The sequence below is a fragment of the Oncorhynchus kisutch genome, linkage group LG30 (genome assembly GCF_002021735.2).
Source record: "Oncorhynchus kisutch isolate 150728-3 linkage group LG30, Okis_V2, whole genome shotgun sequence".
Taxonomy (NCBI): Eukaryota; Metazoa; Chordata; class Actinopteri; order Salmoniformes; family Salmonidae; genus Oncorhynchus; species Oncorhynchus kisutch.
In genome coordinates, this window is record NC_034203.2 from 2,206,273 (window position 1) to 2,223,935 (window position 17,663).

General features: G+C 39.9%; 1 protein-coding gene across 3 annotated transcripts; it reads left to right on the plus strand.

The window, feature by feature from the left end:
• Positions 1-3,439: 3,439 nt before the first annotated feature.
• Positions 3,440-17,417, plus strand: ift57 (intraflagellar transport 57 homolog (Chlamydomonas)). 3 transcript variants are annotated; one of them, XM_020467221.2, is made up of 11 exons: positions 3,440-3,936; positions 4,085-4,259; positions 4,512-4,630; positions 10,841-10,931; positions 11,037-11,108; positions 11,446-11,568; positions 11,679-11,750; positions 12,422-12,553; positions 15,316-15,378; positions 15,938-16,004; positions 16,592-17,417. In XM_020467221.2, exons 1-11 carry the CDS (start codon positions 3,785-3,787, stop codon positions 16,768-16,770), a joined length of 1,245 nt encoding a protein of 414 aa, XP_020322810.1. In that variant the 5' UTR covers positions 3,440-3,784; the 3' UTR covers positions 16,771-17,417. The 3 variants fall into 3 exon arrangements, with proteins under 3 accessions (XP_020322810.1, XP_031666420.1, XP_031666421.1); XM_031810560.1 differs by having other exon boundaries at positions 3,455-3,936; positions 11,314-11,568; XM_031810561.1 differs by having other exon boundaries at positions 3,455-3,936; positions 10,841-11,108.
• Positions 17,418-17,663: the final 246 nt, after the last annotated feature.

The following is a 17,663-nucleotide window of genomic DNA, read 5'->3' on the forward strand; positions in this document are numbered from 1 at the left end:
ATAAATAATCCTGCATACTGTAAATATATATTTTATTAGTACATATATTACATGTATATATAAAAAAATATATGTCAATATATTAGGCTTTGGTCTGAGCAACATTGGGCGGAGTGAGGAGGCCGGGAATGAAGAACGGGTAGTTTCATGTTACAAAACTTAAATTAAACTCAGCGTATGTGAGAGTCAGCCTTTTCTCAGGTAATTCTATAATGATCCACATTTGACAAAGAAATAAAATAAAAGTTTATTGTTCACATACACAGATTTGCAGATGTTTTCGCCGGTGCAGCGAAATGCTTGTGTTTCTATTTCCAATAATAATAATAACAATAATAATACCTAATCAATGCAAAACGCACATAATCCAAAAATTGAAAATAAATAAATAAAAATCAGAACGAGCAATGTCAGAGTCCGGAATATATACAATACCAGTGAAAAGTGTGGACACATCCACTCATTCAAGGGTTTTTCTTTATTTTTACTATTTTCTACATTGTAGAAAAATAGCGAAGACCATCAAAACTATAAAATAGCACATATGGAATCATGTGGTATGTCAAAATGTGTTAAACAAATCCAAATATATTTTAGATTTTAGATTCTTCAAAGTAGACACCCTTTGCCTCTATGACAGCTTTGCACACTCTTAGCATTCTCTCAACCAGCTTGACCTGGAATGCTTTTACAACAGTCTTGAAGGAGTTACCACATATGCTTGGCTGCTTTTCCTTCAGTCTACGGTCTAACTCATCCCAAACCATCTCAAATTGGTTGAGTTCGGATGATTGCGGAGGCTAGGTCATCTGATGCTGAACTCCATCACTCTCCTTCTTGGTCAAATAGCCCTTACACAGCCTGGAGGTGTGTGTTGGGTCATTGTCCTGTTGAAAAACAAATGATAGTCCCATTAATTGCAAACCAGATGGGATGCCTTGAATTCTAAATAAATCACCGACAGTGTCACCACCAAAGCACCCCTCACCATCACACCTCCTCCTCCATGTTTCACGGTGGGAACTACACATGCGGAGATCATCCGTTCACCTGCTCTGCATCTCACAAAGACACAGTGGTTGGAACCAAAAATCTCAAATTTGGACTCACCAGACCAATGGACAGATTTCCACCAGTCTAATGTCCATTGGTCTTTATTCTTGACCAAACCACATCTTATTGATGTCTTTTAGTAGTGGTTTCTTTGCAGCAATTCGACCATGAAGGACTGATTCATGCATTCTACTCTGAACAGTTGATGTTGAGAGGTGTCTGTTACTTGAACTCTATCAAGCATTTATTTGGGGTGCAACTTCTGAGGCGATAGCTCTAATGAACGTATCCTCTAAAGCAGAGGTAACAGTGAAGAGGCGAGTACTAGGGAGTAGTACAGAGCATTGTGTGACATATTCAGTTTCTTGGCAATTTCTAGCATGGAATAGCCTTCATTTCTCAAAACAAGAATAGACTGACGAGTTTCAGAAGAAAGTTATTTGTTTCTAGCCATTTTGCACCTGTAATCGAACCCACAAATGCTGATGCTCCAGAAACTCAATTAGTCTAAAGAAGGCCAGTTTTATTGCTTATTTAATTAGCACAACAGTTGTCAGCTGTGTTAGCATAATTGCAAATGGGTTTTCTAATGATCAATTAGCCTTTTGTACGCCTATGTAGATGCTCCATAAAAAATCAGCTGTTTCCAGCTCCAATAGTCATTTACAACATTAACAATGTCTACACTGTATTTCTGGTCAATTTGATGTTATTTTAATGGACAAAAATGTTGTTTTCTTTCAAAAACAAGAACATTTCTAAGTGACCCCAAATTTTTGATAGGTAGTGTACATTTTTTAAATGGTTGATTATTTGTGTACTTGTTGACACTTTACTGCGCTGTTAGGAGCTAGTAGCCTAAGCATTTCGCTGCACCCCTTATAACATCTGCTAAACTGTGCTACGCGACCAATAAACTTTGATTTTGAACAAGTGTAACTCTATTGGCAAAGTGAAATTTAACATGTCCACATGAGAGACAGTTATATCTCATTCTAAGATCAAAAGGAAGATTTTTCAGGAATCAAGTTTTCAATGTTGGACACATTTTAATTACATTTCAGTGAGATTTGCTTAGTTTGTATCACAAGACAAGCCAACTTGACACAAATGCAGAGCTGCACCCCACTTAGGCTATTTCCTCTTTCTATGTTCATTTACTGCCGTCCAGTAATTATGAAATGTACATATCTAAAATGCCCCTGGAACACAGCAGGCTGAGGCCGACTCTCGTACCCTATGGTACATGCAAAGGAGAAGGCCGTTTTAGGAAATAGCTGCCGGACAAGTCATTATTATACAGCCATGGGCAACAGTCTAATGACAAACCATTATATACCTCCAGACACAGCTGTGGTTCAGCTAAAATCGACCCCGAAGCCCAGATGTCACGCCTTGGTCTTAGTATTTTGTGTTTTCTTTAATTATTTGGTCAGGCCAGGGTGTGACATGGGTTATTGTGGTGTGTTTTTGTCTTAGGGGTTTTGTGGGGTGTCTACGTAGTCTATGGCTGCCTGAGGCGGTTCTCAATCAGAGTCAGGTGATTATCGTTGTCTCTGATTGGGAACCATATTTAGGCAGCCATATTCTGTGAGTGTTTTTGTGGGTGATTGTTCCTGTCTTTGTGTTTGCACCAGATAGGGCTGTTTTGGTTTTCGTTATTTCATTTCGTTAGTTTTGTAGTTTCTGTATGTATAGGTTTTCCGTCATTAAAATATATCATGAATCATCATCACGCTGCATTTTGGTCCGATCCTTGTTCTACCTCTTCGTCAGAGGAGGAGATAGAAGAAAGCCGTTACACCAGAATATGTCTCTAATCAAAGAGGGTGTTATATTGTTTTGCCTCCTGCTACAATCCAGGAAAATTATATTTCATTTATGAATATAAAACAATTACATTAAGGTTAGGGTTAGTGTTAGGGTGAAGGTAAAGGTAAAGGTCAGGAAAGTCCTGCATTTTGGTATTTTTGTTGAAAACAATCATGTTCCACATTTTATCAACAAATTCAAACTCCACTAGTTCAGAAAAAAAGGTGGATTGTTCTGTATTTCAGACATACATTCCGACTTGTCTCTTGCAGTCATGTTGCACTTATTAAAAAATATATATCATAAGGTTGTGGTGGCATAAGCCTACTGGTGATGTTAAACACTTCTCAAGTCGTTGTCGAGATCTTCTGTGCAGCGCAACTCAGTTTAATGTTTTTGCTTTTGCTGTTTAAGAGTCATTGTAGTCCTTATACTCTCTCCTTACAATTCACGTATATTTTAACTGTTTCTATTCATTTCTCCAGGAGTAGTTTTTCATCCACTGCAGTAGGTGGCAGCAAAACCAAAAGGTACGTGTGATAACGCTGCACTGGAACGTAAACGAAAGGTTGTTACGTAAGGACGCAAATAAAGTTACGTTAGGACGCATGTCGCCTGCTCCAGCAAAATATGTGCAAGAGTTATTGATACAACTACTTGAATATTCATCTCAATACACAGGTACTATCTGGATATATTTAATATAGAGATAATCGTTCCGACAAAACGTATAGCTGGCTTTTTAGTTAACCAAGGAACTGTTAACTTAGTTAGCTAACGTTATCTGGCTATATTAGGGTTGCTTGACAACACAGATGGTAACCAAAACAAGCTGAAGAAGACTGCGCTGATCTGCATCAAAAAATTGGTCAATCACAAATCGGGTTGTTGTTAGCTTGCAAGAAGTGTCAAGAGAGAGATGGTAGATGACAATAGACGAGGGGACGATGAACGGGGTCCTGGAGCAGCATATCAAATGTTCGTGGTTATGGAGGACCTGCTGGACAAATTGAAGCTTCTGGATTATGAAGAGGAAGTTCTGGCAAAGCACAACATGAAAGCTCTATCCAGGTTGGCAAGTAGCATCTAGCTAGCTATTATTGATGTGCAAAGTTTCCAAAGTGACATTACAGTTCAAACTGCTAGATATGACTGTCAAAATACATTGCAGTCAATTCTGGTAAGAGATTGTCAAGTAATACGTTGTTCCCCCATATAGGCATTACTTTGCATCCAGTGCCTACATGCCATCAAATCCAGGGGAGCAATTCTTCATGTTTACCATAATCGCGTCTTGGCTCATCAATGCAGCAGGGAGACCCTTCGAGCAGCCTCAGGAGTATGACGACCCCAACGCCACTGTGTCCAACATTCTCTCACAGTTGAGAGCTTTTGTAAGCACAACTCAACATACTGTACACGTTGGTGTCCCCATTGTTGTCTACCGTTTTGAAATGCAGACAACAGGGGGATTTGTTTATCAACAACCTATATTTGTCATTTTTTTCATTTCCATTGCATAATGTATCACATGACATTGCTGTGAAACTGCAAGGACCTATACTAAGCTAGATGGTCCAACTTTAGTATAAGACATATTTCAGACATTGCATCTTTGATCAAAATATTGCTCTCTCCTGACCCAGGGAGGACTGGTAGACTTTCCTCCCTCCAAACTAAAAGCTGGTTCAGGGGAACATGTTTGCTATGTGCTGGATCGGCTGGCTGAAGAGGCTCTGAAGGAGAGAGTGTTTTCCTGGAGAAGGTAAGTTAATGACAATGATGTATATAAATTCTGGTTTGCTGATTATTACATTTTTTTTATTGAACCTTTATTTAACTAGGTGAGTCAGTTAAGAACAAATTCTTATTTATAATGACGGCCTACCAAAAGGCAAAAGGCTTCCTGCGGGGACGGGGGCTGGCATTAAAAATACAAATATAGGACTAAACACACATCATGACGAGAGATACCACAACACTACATAATGAGACCTAAGACAATAACATGGCAGCAGCATAACATGGTAGCAGCACAAAACATGGCATAAACATTATTGGGCACAGACAACCGCACAATGGCAAAAAGGTAGAGACAACAATACATCACACGAAGCAGCCACAACTGTCAGTAAGAGTGTCCATGATTGACTGTTTGAATGAAGAGATTGAGATAAAACTGTCCAGTTTTTGTTGCAGCTCGTTCCAGTCGCTAGCTGCAGCGAACTTAAAAGAGGAGCGGCCCAGGGATGTGTGTGCTTTGGGGACCTTTAACAAAATGTTACTGGCAGAATGGGTGTTCTATGTGCTATGTATTGGCCATTGAGAGGCTTTAAAAACAACCGGTCGGCGATATTGGCACTCCCCGGTAGGCGCAGTCCTCCATAGGAATTAATGTAATTCTACAGTATTTCAATTAAATGTTTCAAGAAAATAATTACATGTATTTAAGTATTTTTTGTTGTTGTAGTGGGGAAAGTAACATTAATCATCTAAAAAAATTATACTTTAAGAAAGTTTTAATATGTACACTACCGGTCAAAAGTTTTAGAACTCCTACTCATTCAAGGGTTTGTTGTAGAAAAATATTGAAGACATCCTACCGATGTCCTACCGATCCTCGACTTCCAACACTCTACTCAGCAAACTGGATGCAGTCTATCACAGTGCCATCCGTTTTGTCACTAAAGCACCTTATACCACCCACCACTGCGACTTGTATGCTCTAGTCGGCTGGCCCTCGCTACATATTCGTCGCCAGACCCACTGGCTCCAGGTCATCTACAAGTCCATGCTAGGTAAAGCTCCGCCTTATCTCAGCTCACTGGTCACGATGGCAACACCCATCCGTAGCACGCGCTCCAGCAGGTGTATCTCACTGATCATCCCTAAAGCCAACACCTCATTTGGCCGCCTTTCGTTCCAGTACTCTGCTGCCTGTGACTGGAACGAATTGCAAAAATCGCTGAAGTTGGAGACTTTTATCTCCCTCACCAACTTCAAACATCTGCTATGTGAGCAGCTAACCGATCGCTGCAGCTGTACATAGTCTATTGGTAAATAGCCCACCCTTTTTCACCTACCTCATCCCCATACTGTTTTTATTTATTTACTTTTCTGCTCTTTTGCACACCAATATCTCTACCTGTACATGACCATCTGATCATTCATCACTCCAGTGTTAATCTGCAAAATTGTACTTATTTGCCTACCTCCTCATGCCTTTTGCACACATTGTATATAGACTCCCCCTTTGTTTTCTACTGTGTTATTGACTTGTTAATTGTTTACTCCATGTGTAACTCTTTGTTGTCTGCTCACACTGCTATGCTTTATCTTGGCCAGGTCGCAGTTGCAAATGAGAACTTGTTCTCAACTTGCCTACCTGGTTAAATAAAGGTGAAATAAAAATTAAAAAAAAACATCAAAACTAGGAAATAACACGTGGAATCATGTAGTAACCAAAAAAGTGTTAAACACACCAAAATATATTTTATATTTGAGCTTTTTCAAATAGCCACCCTTTGCCTTGATGACAGCTTTGTTCACTCTTGGCATTCTCTCAACCAGCTTCATGAGGTAGTCACCTGGAATACATTTCATTTAACAGGTGTGCCTTCTTAAAAGTTAATTTGTGGAATTTATTTCCTTTATGCCTTTGAGACAATCCGTTGTATTGTGACAAGGTAGGGGGAGTATACAGAAGATAGCCCTATTTGGTAAAATACCAAGTCCATATTATGGCAAGAACAGCTAAAATAAGCAAAGAGAAACGACAGTCCATCATTACTTTAAGACATGAAGGTCAGTAAATACAGAAAGTTTCAAGAACTTTTAAAGTGTTTTCAAATGCAGTCGCAAAAACCATCTCATGAGGACTGCCACATGAATGGAAGACCCAGAGTTACCTCTGCTGCAGAGGATAAGTTAATTAGAGTTCCCAGCCTCAGAAATGGCAACCCAAATATAATGCTTCACAAAGTTCAAGTAAAATAGATATCTAGACATCAACTATTCAGAAGAAACCGACTCCATGAGGGTGGTATGAGGGCCGTTCTGCTGCCTACAACATCCTCCAGCATGACCGGTTTGGCGTTGGGTCAGTCATGGTGTGGGGTGGCATTTCTTTGGGGGGCCGCACAGCCCTCCATGTGCTCGCCAGAGGTAGCCTGACTGCCATTAGGTACCGAGATTAGATCCTCAGACCCCTTGTGAGACCATATGCTGGTGTGATTGGCCCTGGGTTCCTCCTAATGCAAGACAATGCTAGACCTCATGTGGCTGGAGTGTGTCAGCAGTTCCTGCAAGAGGAAGACATTGATGCTATGGACTGGCCCACCCGTTCCCCAAACCTGAATCCAATTGAGCACATCTGGGACATCATGTCTCGCTCCATCCACCAACGCCACGTTGCACCACAGACTGTCCAGGAGTTGACGGATGCTTTTAGTCCAGGTCTGGGAGGAGATCCCTCAGGAGACCATCCGCCACCTCATCAGGAGCATGCCCAGGCGTTGTAGTGAGGTCATACAGGCACATGGAGGACACGCACTACTGAGACTCATTTTTACTTGTTTTAAGGACATTACATCAAAGTTGGATCAGCCTGTAGTGTGGTTTTCCACTTTAATTTTGAGTGTGACTCCAAATCCAGACCTCCATGGGTTAATAAATTTGATTTCCATTGATCATTTTTGTGTGATTTTGTTGTCAGCACATTCAACTATGTAAAGAAAAAAGTATTTAATACAAATATTTCATTCATTCAGATCTAGGATGTGTTATTTTAGTGTTCCCTTTATTTTTTTGAGCAGTGTAGGATGCACCTGAGCTCAATTTCGAGGCTCATAGCAAAGGGTCTGAATACTGATGTAAATAAAGTATTTCAGTTTTTTTTAAATATATAAATGTGTAAAAATGTTTAAAATGTGTGTAGATTGACGAGGAAAAAACTATTACATTAATTTTAGAATAATGCTGTAACGTAACAAAATGTGGAAAAATGGAATGGGTCTAAATACTTTCAAACTGCACTGTATATAAGTCATTGGTTAATGTAAGCCTTTTGTCCCCCTATGTTTGATCTAAAAATCACCATTACCCACTAATTAACTTGTCATTTTGGCCGTTTGAAAGTGTTTGCGTTAGTAATGTGTCAATATTTGTCTTTTAAAAATGTCTTAACAATTTCACCCCCGTCTCAAAGTCGAATGGATTTGACAGTTTTGAAGTTTCTATGGAGTGAGCTCCTCAGCTCTTCCCGCTTTGGCCATGCAGTGCGACTTGCTAAAGTGATTGCTGTCCTCGTTATGAAATGATCACCGTTACCTTGTATATCTAAATATGACCATATGCACTGATTGTTTCAAGCAAAACTACCAAAACTATTGCTGATGGTGACACTGAACAATCAAAATAAAATCTAATGTAAGCCCTGATCAGCATAGCCTATAGCCAGAAAGGATTTGTCTCTGGTGGCTTAGCCTACTTTTATTCCAGTAAAACACAGTTTTCAACAGTGCATTTAATAAAAGTAACCAAGCAAATTACATTGCTGTCACTCAACTAATAAATCCTAATATTAAGCAAGCCATTTTACAAGCCTTTGAAGAGGTCTAACAATGTGCACGTTTTGTGCTCTTGTAGGAAGCAATCACTCCCCCATTGCTGACTACAAATGATCTATAACTGGGCTAATAACTCACTAACTAGCAAAGGATATGAACAAATGTGTGCAAGTGGCTACATGCAGCTCTCGCTTTGATATCAAAACAGGTTCACCTACTCACAACCACTCATGCTGTAAACACAGTCCAGTTCAAAGTGAATGGCACAGATCCATATATGCCAACAGATTCATATATGGCAATGGTCTATTTGTTTATCGGCCTTCTGCAGTTCTGATTGTTCATGCAGCACTGGTCTGTGTAGAGTACAGGCTGAGTAATGCCTGTCAATGCATTAGAATCCTACTCTGATGCCTTCTGTCTAAAACAACATATCTTGCATAGTTTGTTTTGGTATGTTCCTTTGAAAGTGGCTAAAATTGCGTTGATTTGATCACAATTCCCACAGTAAAGGGAAACATTGATAGTGTTAACTAAAGGGGAAAACTATAAAATTGATTTGAAGTTGGTTCTCTGCGCAGGCTGATAGTTCTTCTGCGAGGCAGTCCCGGGTAGCTGCGTACATACAGCTTAGAGGGAACATTGATTAGAACGTTAGCTAGCTACAGTGCACTGGATTTTAGCTAGGTATTTTTTTGTCAAACTTTAGGTGTGCTCACACTGCACTTTAGACCAGAGCCTAGAGCCTCCTTAGCTCCATGGCTAAAATCTCCCTTAGCCCAGGGCTAGCTGGGTTAGCCCCAAAAACAGTTGCCAAAATAGCCAGTGGGGGTCAAGAACAATGCCTATAATGCTCACTGTCCAATCACAAAAGCAGCACTTTCACCTAATTTACATATGCTGGTGATGCCTGTGATGTGTTCTGTGAGTTATTTTGACAAGTAAATTCATACTATTTAATCCTTCCATCTGAGGACCAAAAAACAATATACTTTCATCAGTGCAAAAACATTGGTTGGTTGCTATGTCTATCAAAAATGGTTGCTATGCAGGCTGGCTCAAGTCTTCTCACTTAGCCAACTAAAACTACAAACTCTACAGCTGGAAATGCAGCAAACACTCCATTTTCCTCTGTTTTCATAGCTTTTCTATTGACATTTAATTGCATATATCCATGATAATAATATTGTTGCATGATTTTGCCTGAATCAGAAAAGTTGATGTCTCTTTTGTTCATAGCATTCTCTGTACAGGGGTGAGATCGAATTTCAAAAGTGAAATATTGTTTCCGATGTCGGACAGGCAGAAGGCAAGGTTTATACAAACCATCACTGTTGGAAATCAAATGCTAGGCTAGAAGCATGAGGAAATAATGTGTTAATAAATGTGTTATTGTTTATAGCATTGATCACGAATCAGAGAGAAAATGTTGGTTACATGTTGTGTTTGTCTGTTAGGCCTGGGTTTTAGAATTGAAGTGTGAATCCTTAGCCCAGGGCTGAAGCTTAACCCAGGGTTACCAAATGCTTGTGTGAACACAAGCTGTTAGCCCAGGGCCAGTCTAGCCTGGGGCTAAGAACAATGTCAGTGTGAAAAGGCCTTTTACTAGCTATGGAAACATTATTCCACCAATGTCATTGTATTTTGAAGCTGTAATTTAGGCTAAATGGTCATTAGCCCCTGTTAAGATTGACTGGGCACATCTTGCTCTGTGGTGCTTTCAAGACAACTGGGGACCCTGGGGGGAGGAATGAGGTCAAACCACAACATCAGTGATATTCAGGTCGGACAGTTGGAGCTCTAGGGGGGGGAATGAGGTCAAATCACAACATCAGTGATATTCAGGTCGGACAGTTGGAGCTCTAAGGGGGGAATGAGGTCAAATCACAACATCAGTGATATTCAGGTCGGACAGTTGGAGCTCTAGGGGGGGGAATGAGGTCAAATCACAACATCAGTGATATTCAGGTCGGACAGTTGGAGCTCTAGGGGGGGGAATGAGGTCAAATCACAACATCGGTGATATTCAGGTCGGACAGTTTGAGCTCTAGGGGGGGAATGAGGTCAAATCACAACATCAGTGATATTCAGGTCGGACAGTTGGAGCTCTAGAAAGACGCCCGAGTTCCCGACTTGGAATTCCAAGTTGTATCCATTCAAAACTATTTTTCCCAGTCGGAGATCGTTAGTTGGATATCGTTTTATTCACAGTTCAAGGTTGTCTTGAACATACTGAAGTCGGAAGTCTGAGATTTCCAAGTTCCCAGTTGTTTTCAATGCAACATTAGTATGGCTGAGAGCCTCTTGAGAACATTTATAACAATGGTGTTGTGTCACTTAGGTGCAACCAATGATAAAGTTGAACATAGCTGGCCTAGTGCAATCCCTATTCTCCTGTCTTTTCCCAGACCAAACTACCCTACAGAGGAGATGGAAGAAGAGTCTGTGATGGAGGATGATGCAGAGCTGACTCTCAGTAAAGTGGAAGAGGAGATGACAGTGGGTATCCCCATCGAAGTGTCTCCTGGTGATAGGCCTATTTGTATATATTGTACTCGTCACTTTTTAAAATATGTCTATCTAAAAATCAATCCCTTAATAAAGGAGGAACCAGACGACTGTGAGGAAGAGAACGTCATGGATCTAGAGGCACTTAAATCAAGGACCAATCAAAGTGTGAGTTGCTGTTGCTGTAATGTTATGCTAATAGCTGGAGACGAACAATGAACTGTAATGGTGTACTTATTTACTGTTCTGTTTGGAGATTGTGGATACTTTGTTACTACACATACAGTAGATGTGCTGCTGTATTGTCTTTTTCATGTGTGGTTAATGTAGGCGACTGCTGATTTCAAGTCTGATTTTTTTCATTTCTATGCAGTTCCCTGTCTGTAGATGTAGAAAGGCTAATCACCAGTGGACTCAAACAAATATAAATAATATTTTAGCTCTTGCTCATTCCCTCATAGTGTACATACTATCATTCCTAACGCTAACTCCTTCCCTCTCGCAGGAGGCCAAACTATCTTCAAAGCCAGACAATATACTGGAATCAAACATGGACTCTGCCGAGTGGAATCTAGAGGTTGAGCGGGTTCTCCCACAACTGAAGGTCACAATCAGAACAGACCACAAGGTAAAGATTGCTACAGCTGTCAATTCTGGCATTGCTCTCTCAAAATCAATGCAGGGTCGGGCAATCGCCTAAAACATGAGTGTTTGTAACAAGACTATGTCCACTACTAGGACTGGAGGATCCACGTGGACCAAATGCATCAGCACAAAGACGGGATCAAATCATCTCTCAAGGAGGCCAAGGTGGACTTTAGTCCTTTACAGTTGGACTCAGTTTTCTCTGTCTAGGTTACATCACTTTGATACCATCTAGACTAAACTGCTGTTTAGTCTAAATTAAACTACAGTGCGTGGAAATAAGATGACGTTGCTAAAGTAGTAAAATATTTAGTAGGAAACCATTTTGCCAGCAATATCATGTCATCTAATTTACTTTAGACAGATGGATGGCAATGTTGTTATTAGCTAGCAAAATTCGTAGAAATAGCTGGAAATGCTAATGTTAGCTAGCTAAAATCTGGTGGTTTACCCTCAATCTTAGTTAGCTAGCTAACGTTATACTGCATTTAAAGTCAATCTGATGACATCAAAATGTTTTCCCACTAATTATTTGACTCCTTTAGAATATAATTTTATTTCCAAGCCACTGTAATGCGCTTTTGATGATCTTTATCAGCGCTCATTGACGATGCATTGAATAGAATGCTTAGTCGGGCATTAGTCCATAACGATGTTCAAAACAATATTGTGACAAAACATGCAACCCATGAATAAGCTACTTTATCTGAGTCTCACTGTCTGACAAGACTAGCACCTATCACACAGCCAACCTCTCATGTCATTCTATTACCTTAAAATGAGTATGTTAGTAATGTATTATAGAGCGAAAGCTGCTATGTGTACCTATTTGGTAGGGCTACCTAGACAAGCTGCAGGAGGAGATCGGTAAGACACTGGAGAAGGTGGGCAGCAGAGAGAAATACATCAACAACCAGCTGGAACACCTTATCCAGGACTACCGCAGCGCCCAGTCCAAACTCAGCGAGGTAAGCATCCATACAGTGGTGTAAAGTACTTAAGTAAAAATTATTTAAAGTACTACTTAAGTAGTTTTGGGGGGTATCTGTACTTTACTTCACTATTTACAGTACCAGTCAAAAGTACCAGTCTACATTGTAGAATAATAGGGAAGACATCAAAACTATGAAATAACACATATGGAATCATGTAGTAACCATATATTTTATATTTGAGATTCTTCAAAGAAGCCACGCTTTTGGGTTGAGGTCGGGTGATTGTGTAGGCCAGGGAAACTGATGCAGCACTCCATCACTCCTTCTTGGTCAAATAGTCCTTACACAGCCTGAAGGTGTGTTGGGTCATTGTCCTGTTGAAAAACAAATGATAGTCCCAATAAGCTCAAACCAGATAGAATGGCGTATCGCTGCAGAATGCTGTGGTAGCCATGCTGGTTAAGTGTGCCTTGAATTCTAAATAAATCACAGACAGTGTCACCAACAAAGCACCCCCACACCATCACACTTCCTCCATGCTTCACAGTGGGAAATACACATGCGGAGATCATCTGTTCACCTACTCTGCGTTTCACAGACACGGCGGTTGGAATCAAAAATCTCAAATTTAGACTCATCAGACGCAAGGACAGATTTCCACCGGTCTAATGTCCATTGCTCGTGATTCTTAGCCCAAGCAAGTCTCTTCTTCTTGGTGTCCTATAGTAGTGTTTTTTTTGCATCAATACGACCAGTAAGGCCTGATTCACTCAGTCTCCTCTAAACAGTTGATGTTGATGTGTCTGTTACTTGAATTCTGTGAAGCATTTATTTGGGCTGCAATTTCTGAGGCTGGTAAATCTGATGAACTTATCCTATGCAGCAGAGGTAACCCTGGATCTTCCTTTCCTGTGGCGGTCCTCATGAGAGCCAGTTTCATCATAGCGCTTGATGATTGGTTGGTTACTTTGATGAATCTGAAATATAAAATATATTTTGGTTTGTTTAACACTTTTTTGGTTACTACATGATTCCATATGTGTTATTTCATAGTTTGGATGTCATCACTATTATTTTACAATGTAGAAAATAGTAAAAATAAAGAAAAACCATTGAATGAGTACGTGTGTCCAAACTATTGACTAGTACTGTATATTTTGACAACTTTTTACTCCATACAGTTTCCCTGACAGCCAAAATGACTTGTTACATTTTGAATGTCTTAGCAGGACTGGATTGTGGTCAAATTCATGCAACTGTCAAGAGAACAGGTCATCCCTACTGCCTCTGGCAGACTCACTAAACACAAATGCATCTTTTGTTAATAATATCTTAGTGTTGGAGTGTGCCCCTGGCGATCCAATACATTTTAAAAGCAAGAAAATGTGCTGTCTGCTTTGCCCCTTTACCCCTACCTACATGTACAGTGCATTAGGAAAGTATTCAGACCCCTTCACCTTTTCCATATTTTGTTACGTTAGTCTTATTGTTAAATGGATTAAATAAATAGAAATCCTCAGCAATCTACACACAATACCCCATAATGACAAAGCGAAAACCTGTTTTTTATACATTTTAGAAAATGTATTAAAAACACAAAAGAGATACCTTATTTAAATAAGTATTCAGACCCTTTGCTATGAGACTAAATTGAGCTCAGGTGCACCCTGTTTCTTTGAGATGTTTCTACAACTTGGAGTCCACCTGTGGTAAATTCAATTGATCAGACATGATTTGGAAAGGCACACGTGACAGAGAGCAATGTGAGTGAGAGGCACTTCGGATTGCGCAGCACACTCAGCGAGAAGGGCACAACGCAGCACTCCGTAGCCGCGAAAGGCATGAATGGGATGCCGCCGTGAAATTCGAGGCATTATCAAGTGCTTGTCAAATTGTGAATGAGACGCTATTGGAGTGTGTACAGCCTGCGCAAAAAAAAAATAAGCAGAGCTCATTCCTTTTTCAAGTGACTTTTTTCAAATCATCTTTAGAGTCTCATCATGCAGCCTTACAATGTATTAAACACCAAAAAATATAGCCCAACGTTTGTAGAACAACTAAATGAATAACTCTAAGGATATAGGAGTACCTATTTCTTTATTGACCACTCAACACAGAATAGCAGCATGTGTGCACTCCCTCAAAACTCCCTCGTTTAGAGAAAATATTTATATTTTATTCAGCTTTGTTCAGTTGTTTTCTTCATACTATAAAATAATGCCACGGAATTATAAGCAAATATTCTTTGCTAAATGAACAAGTGTAGCCGTCAGCCATTTGGCATAGCCACACCAGGACCTAACATAAGGACAACACAGAGTTTGATATTTTCTTCTGAAATAGACCAAATGTTCTCATGCTTCTTTAGACCTGTCTAAAATAAATAATGGATTTATTGTGAAGGTGTAGGCTATATTACATGAACTTATTAGACTTTTTAAATGGCTTGTAGGCTGTGTGTGGAAGCCAGGAGATGCTAAATGTGTTTATGTTAATTAACGGTCAATTACCGTGAGACCGACAGGTATTTGCTTGACAATCACCGGCTGACAAAATTTCATGACCGCCACAGCCCTAGTCATAACCATGGTATGCGGTCTGACATGCCACTGCTTTCAGCCAATCAGCATTCAGGGCTCGAACCAACCGGTTTATAAAATAGAATATCCAATACCAGTATACAGTATTTTGTTGCTTATGGTATGTGTTAGTCAGCATTGCAGAGGCACAACTAATTGGCTTATTTGGGGTGGGGGGACAAGCATACAGACATGTTGACCTTTTTGTATTCCAAGGCAAGGGAGTGCTACCAGCAGGGAAGTGGTGGAGTTACAGAGAGGACCAGAGTTCTGGCTGAGGTCAGTGACCACATCACCCACAGTAAACCACAGTATGCAAGTCATTCTCGTACCATGTTCTCATAACCCTAGCCAATCATTATCATAACATTCACACTATTGTAAAATAATATTCTCATTCACATTACGGTCATGTGGTTTTTGGATCTGACATTCTTCCCAATTTGTTCACGTAATTATTTTTTCCATTGCTCCTGATAATTTTACACCAACATCATGATATAGTCCTAAATGGCCAAATATGTTATATTACCTATCTCTTATCCTCTGTAAATATGCTCATTTGCACGTCACGTCAATGATATCATGTTACCGTGTGGGACTGTGGGTCGGAGTGGGGGCCCTGAGCGGCTGCCCATGTTGCCTATACCTTTATATAAAAATGTATATATATATTTTGTACGCTGTTTGCAAACTGATATGTGGCACGTAATTAATGCCAAAATAACATGCAAAAAATACTACCTATCTCTTATCCTCTGTAGATACTTACTTAGTGCCATAGATGACAGATGAGTTTTGATGTCAACTATCTCAGTGCTGTCTCATTCTAACCTAGATCACAGAGGAGTTGGAGAAGGTGAAGCAGGAGATGGAGGAGAAGGGCAGCAGTATGTCTGATGGAGGTGAGTCTGTAAATGAAAACATACCAGACTGGGGAATCTACACAGCACTATAGCTTTAAGCCTTTTCCACTGCAAGCAAGCTGGACAAAATAGTGAATATGACGCAGTTCCCACACTAAAAAGTCAGAGGGGACGTCACATCCTATTGTGTTACGTACGTCATTAGGCTGGGCACCTTGCTGTGGCCTGGCCTCCGGCACACACGTCTACGGTGTCGGTATATGTTAGAATCTGGTCTACTGCCCTATGACACCGCCTCTCTTTACCTTTCCCCGCTGTCATCCTCTGTCATTCAATACAATCGGAAAGTACCTCAAATGTATACTTTTTAATTTGCGCACTTTGCAAACCCATGCATTTTCTGGGGTCTTGATGGGTGAAGCAACAGTTCTTGATTTTAAAATGTATATAGTGACAGTTCTCTCATCATTGAATCTATTGAAGAAAGGTTATGAAATCAAGTTGTTAGATCATTAAAAACATGATTTATTTTGGAATCGATTCATGTGTAATGATCGTGACAAATTGTTTTTGAAAATGTTTGATATTATTACTTTTCTTACCCTTTGAGCTTTTTGAATTTACAGCCCCGGTGGTGAAAATCAAGCAGAGTCTGACCAAGCTCAAGCAGGAGATTGTTCAGATGGACATTCGGATTGGAGTGGTAGAGCACACACTACTGCAGGCCAAGCTAAAGGAGAAGTCCAACATGACTCGAGACATGCACGCCACCAATATCCCAGAGCCTGCCATCGGCGCATACTGAGATATACAAAGTATGGCATTATCTATCATTAGCTTACTGAACTTTATATAGCGATACATTATGCCTGTGCAATGATATTATTTACATGGTATGGCACCTGCTATGAGAAGGCAAGCAGTGGGTTACATCCTGACTACAGCCAATATACCAAAGTCCTTAAATGATTCTAAACGGTCTGTTTAAGCAGACACATAGAGAGACATCTGTATTGTTCTAACTTCAACTGTCATATGTTTCATATCATATTTGATTGCATTCGAAGGCTTTGTTGGCGTGGTTGAATTAATGTATTTACATACATTGGAATTATAAAATACAGATTTGAATGCGCATATGTTTTACATGCAGGGTTAAGTTTGCTAATTGCCATATTTGTAATGGAGATAATTAAACAGATATTTTTTTTTACAAATAAGAAGTTTTATAATATTACTGATGGGGATATTTATTTGGACTTTTTTGATCTCGTAAGGCTCATGAAAGGTCTGGAAAGGTGAAATTAAACATGCATCCAGCCATTTGTAACGAAAATAATTGTACCATATAGAAAAGTGGAAATACTTACAAAGTCGGCTGAGATTGATTGCCAGCAATGTTTGCTATGTCAGGGTACATGATGAAACATTAATATAAAAATCCAAAAGTAACTTTGGAATTCATAACTTTTAAGCAGGTTCATTCAGAGGGGTTGGGTTAAATGCGGAAGACACAACCTGTTAGGGCCTACATAAAGCTGTCGCAACACGTTACCACTGCTACACCTGGCTATCAGCAGAGCCTTGTCTGGCAACGAAACAGTTCATTCAGCCTCACTTACTGCCTTTAAAAAAACATAGCTGATATGGCTGACTTGCTTAAACAAATGTGGTTTCTACTGACAATTGAGATGTACG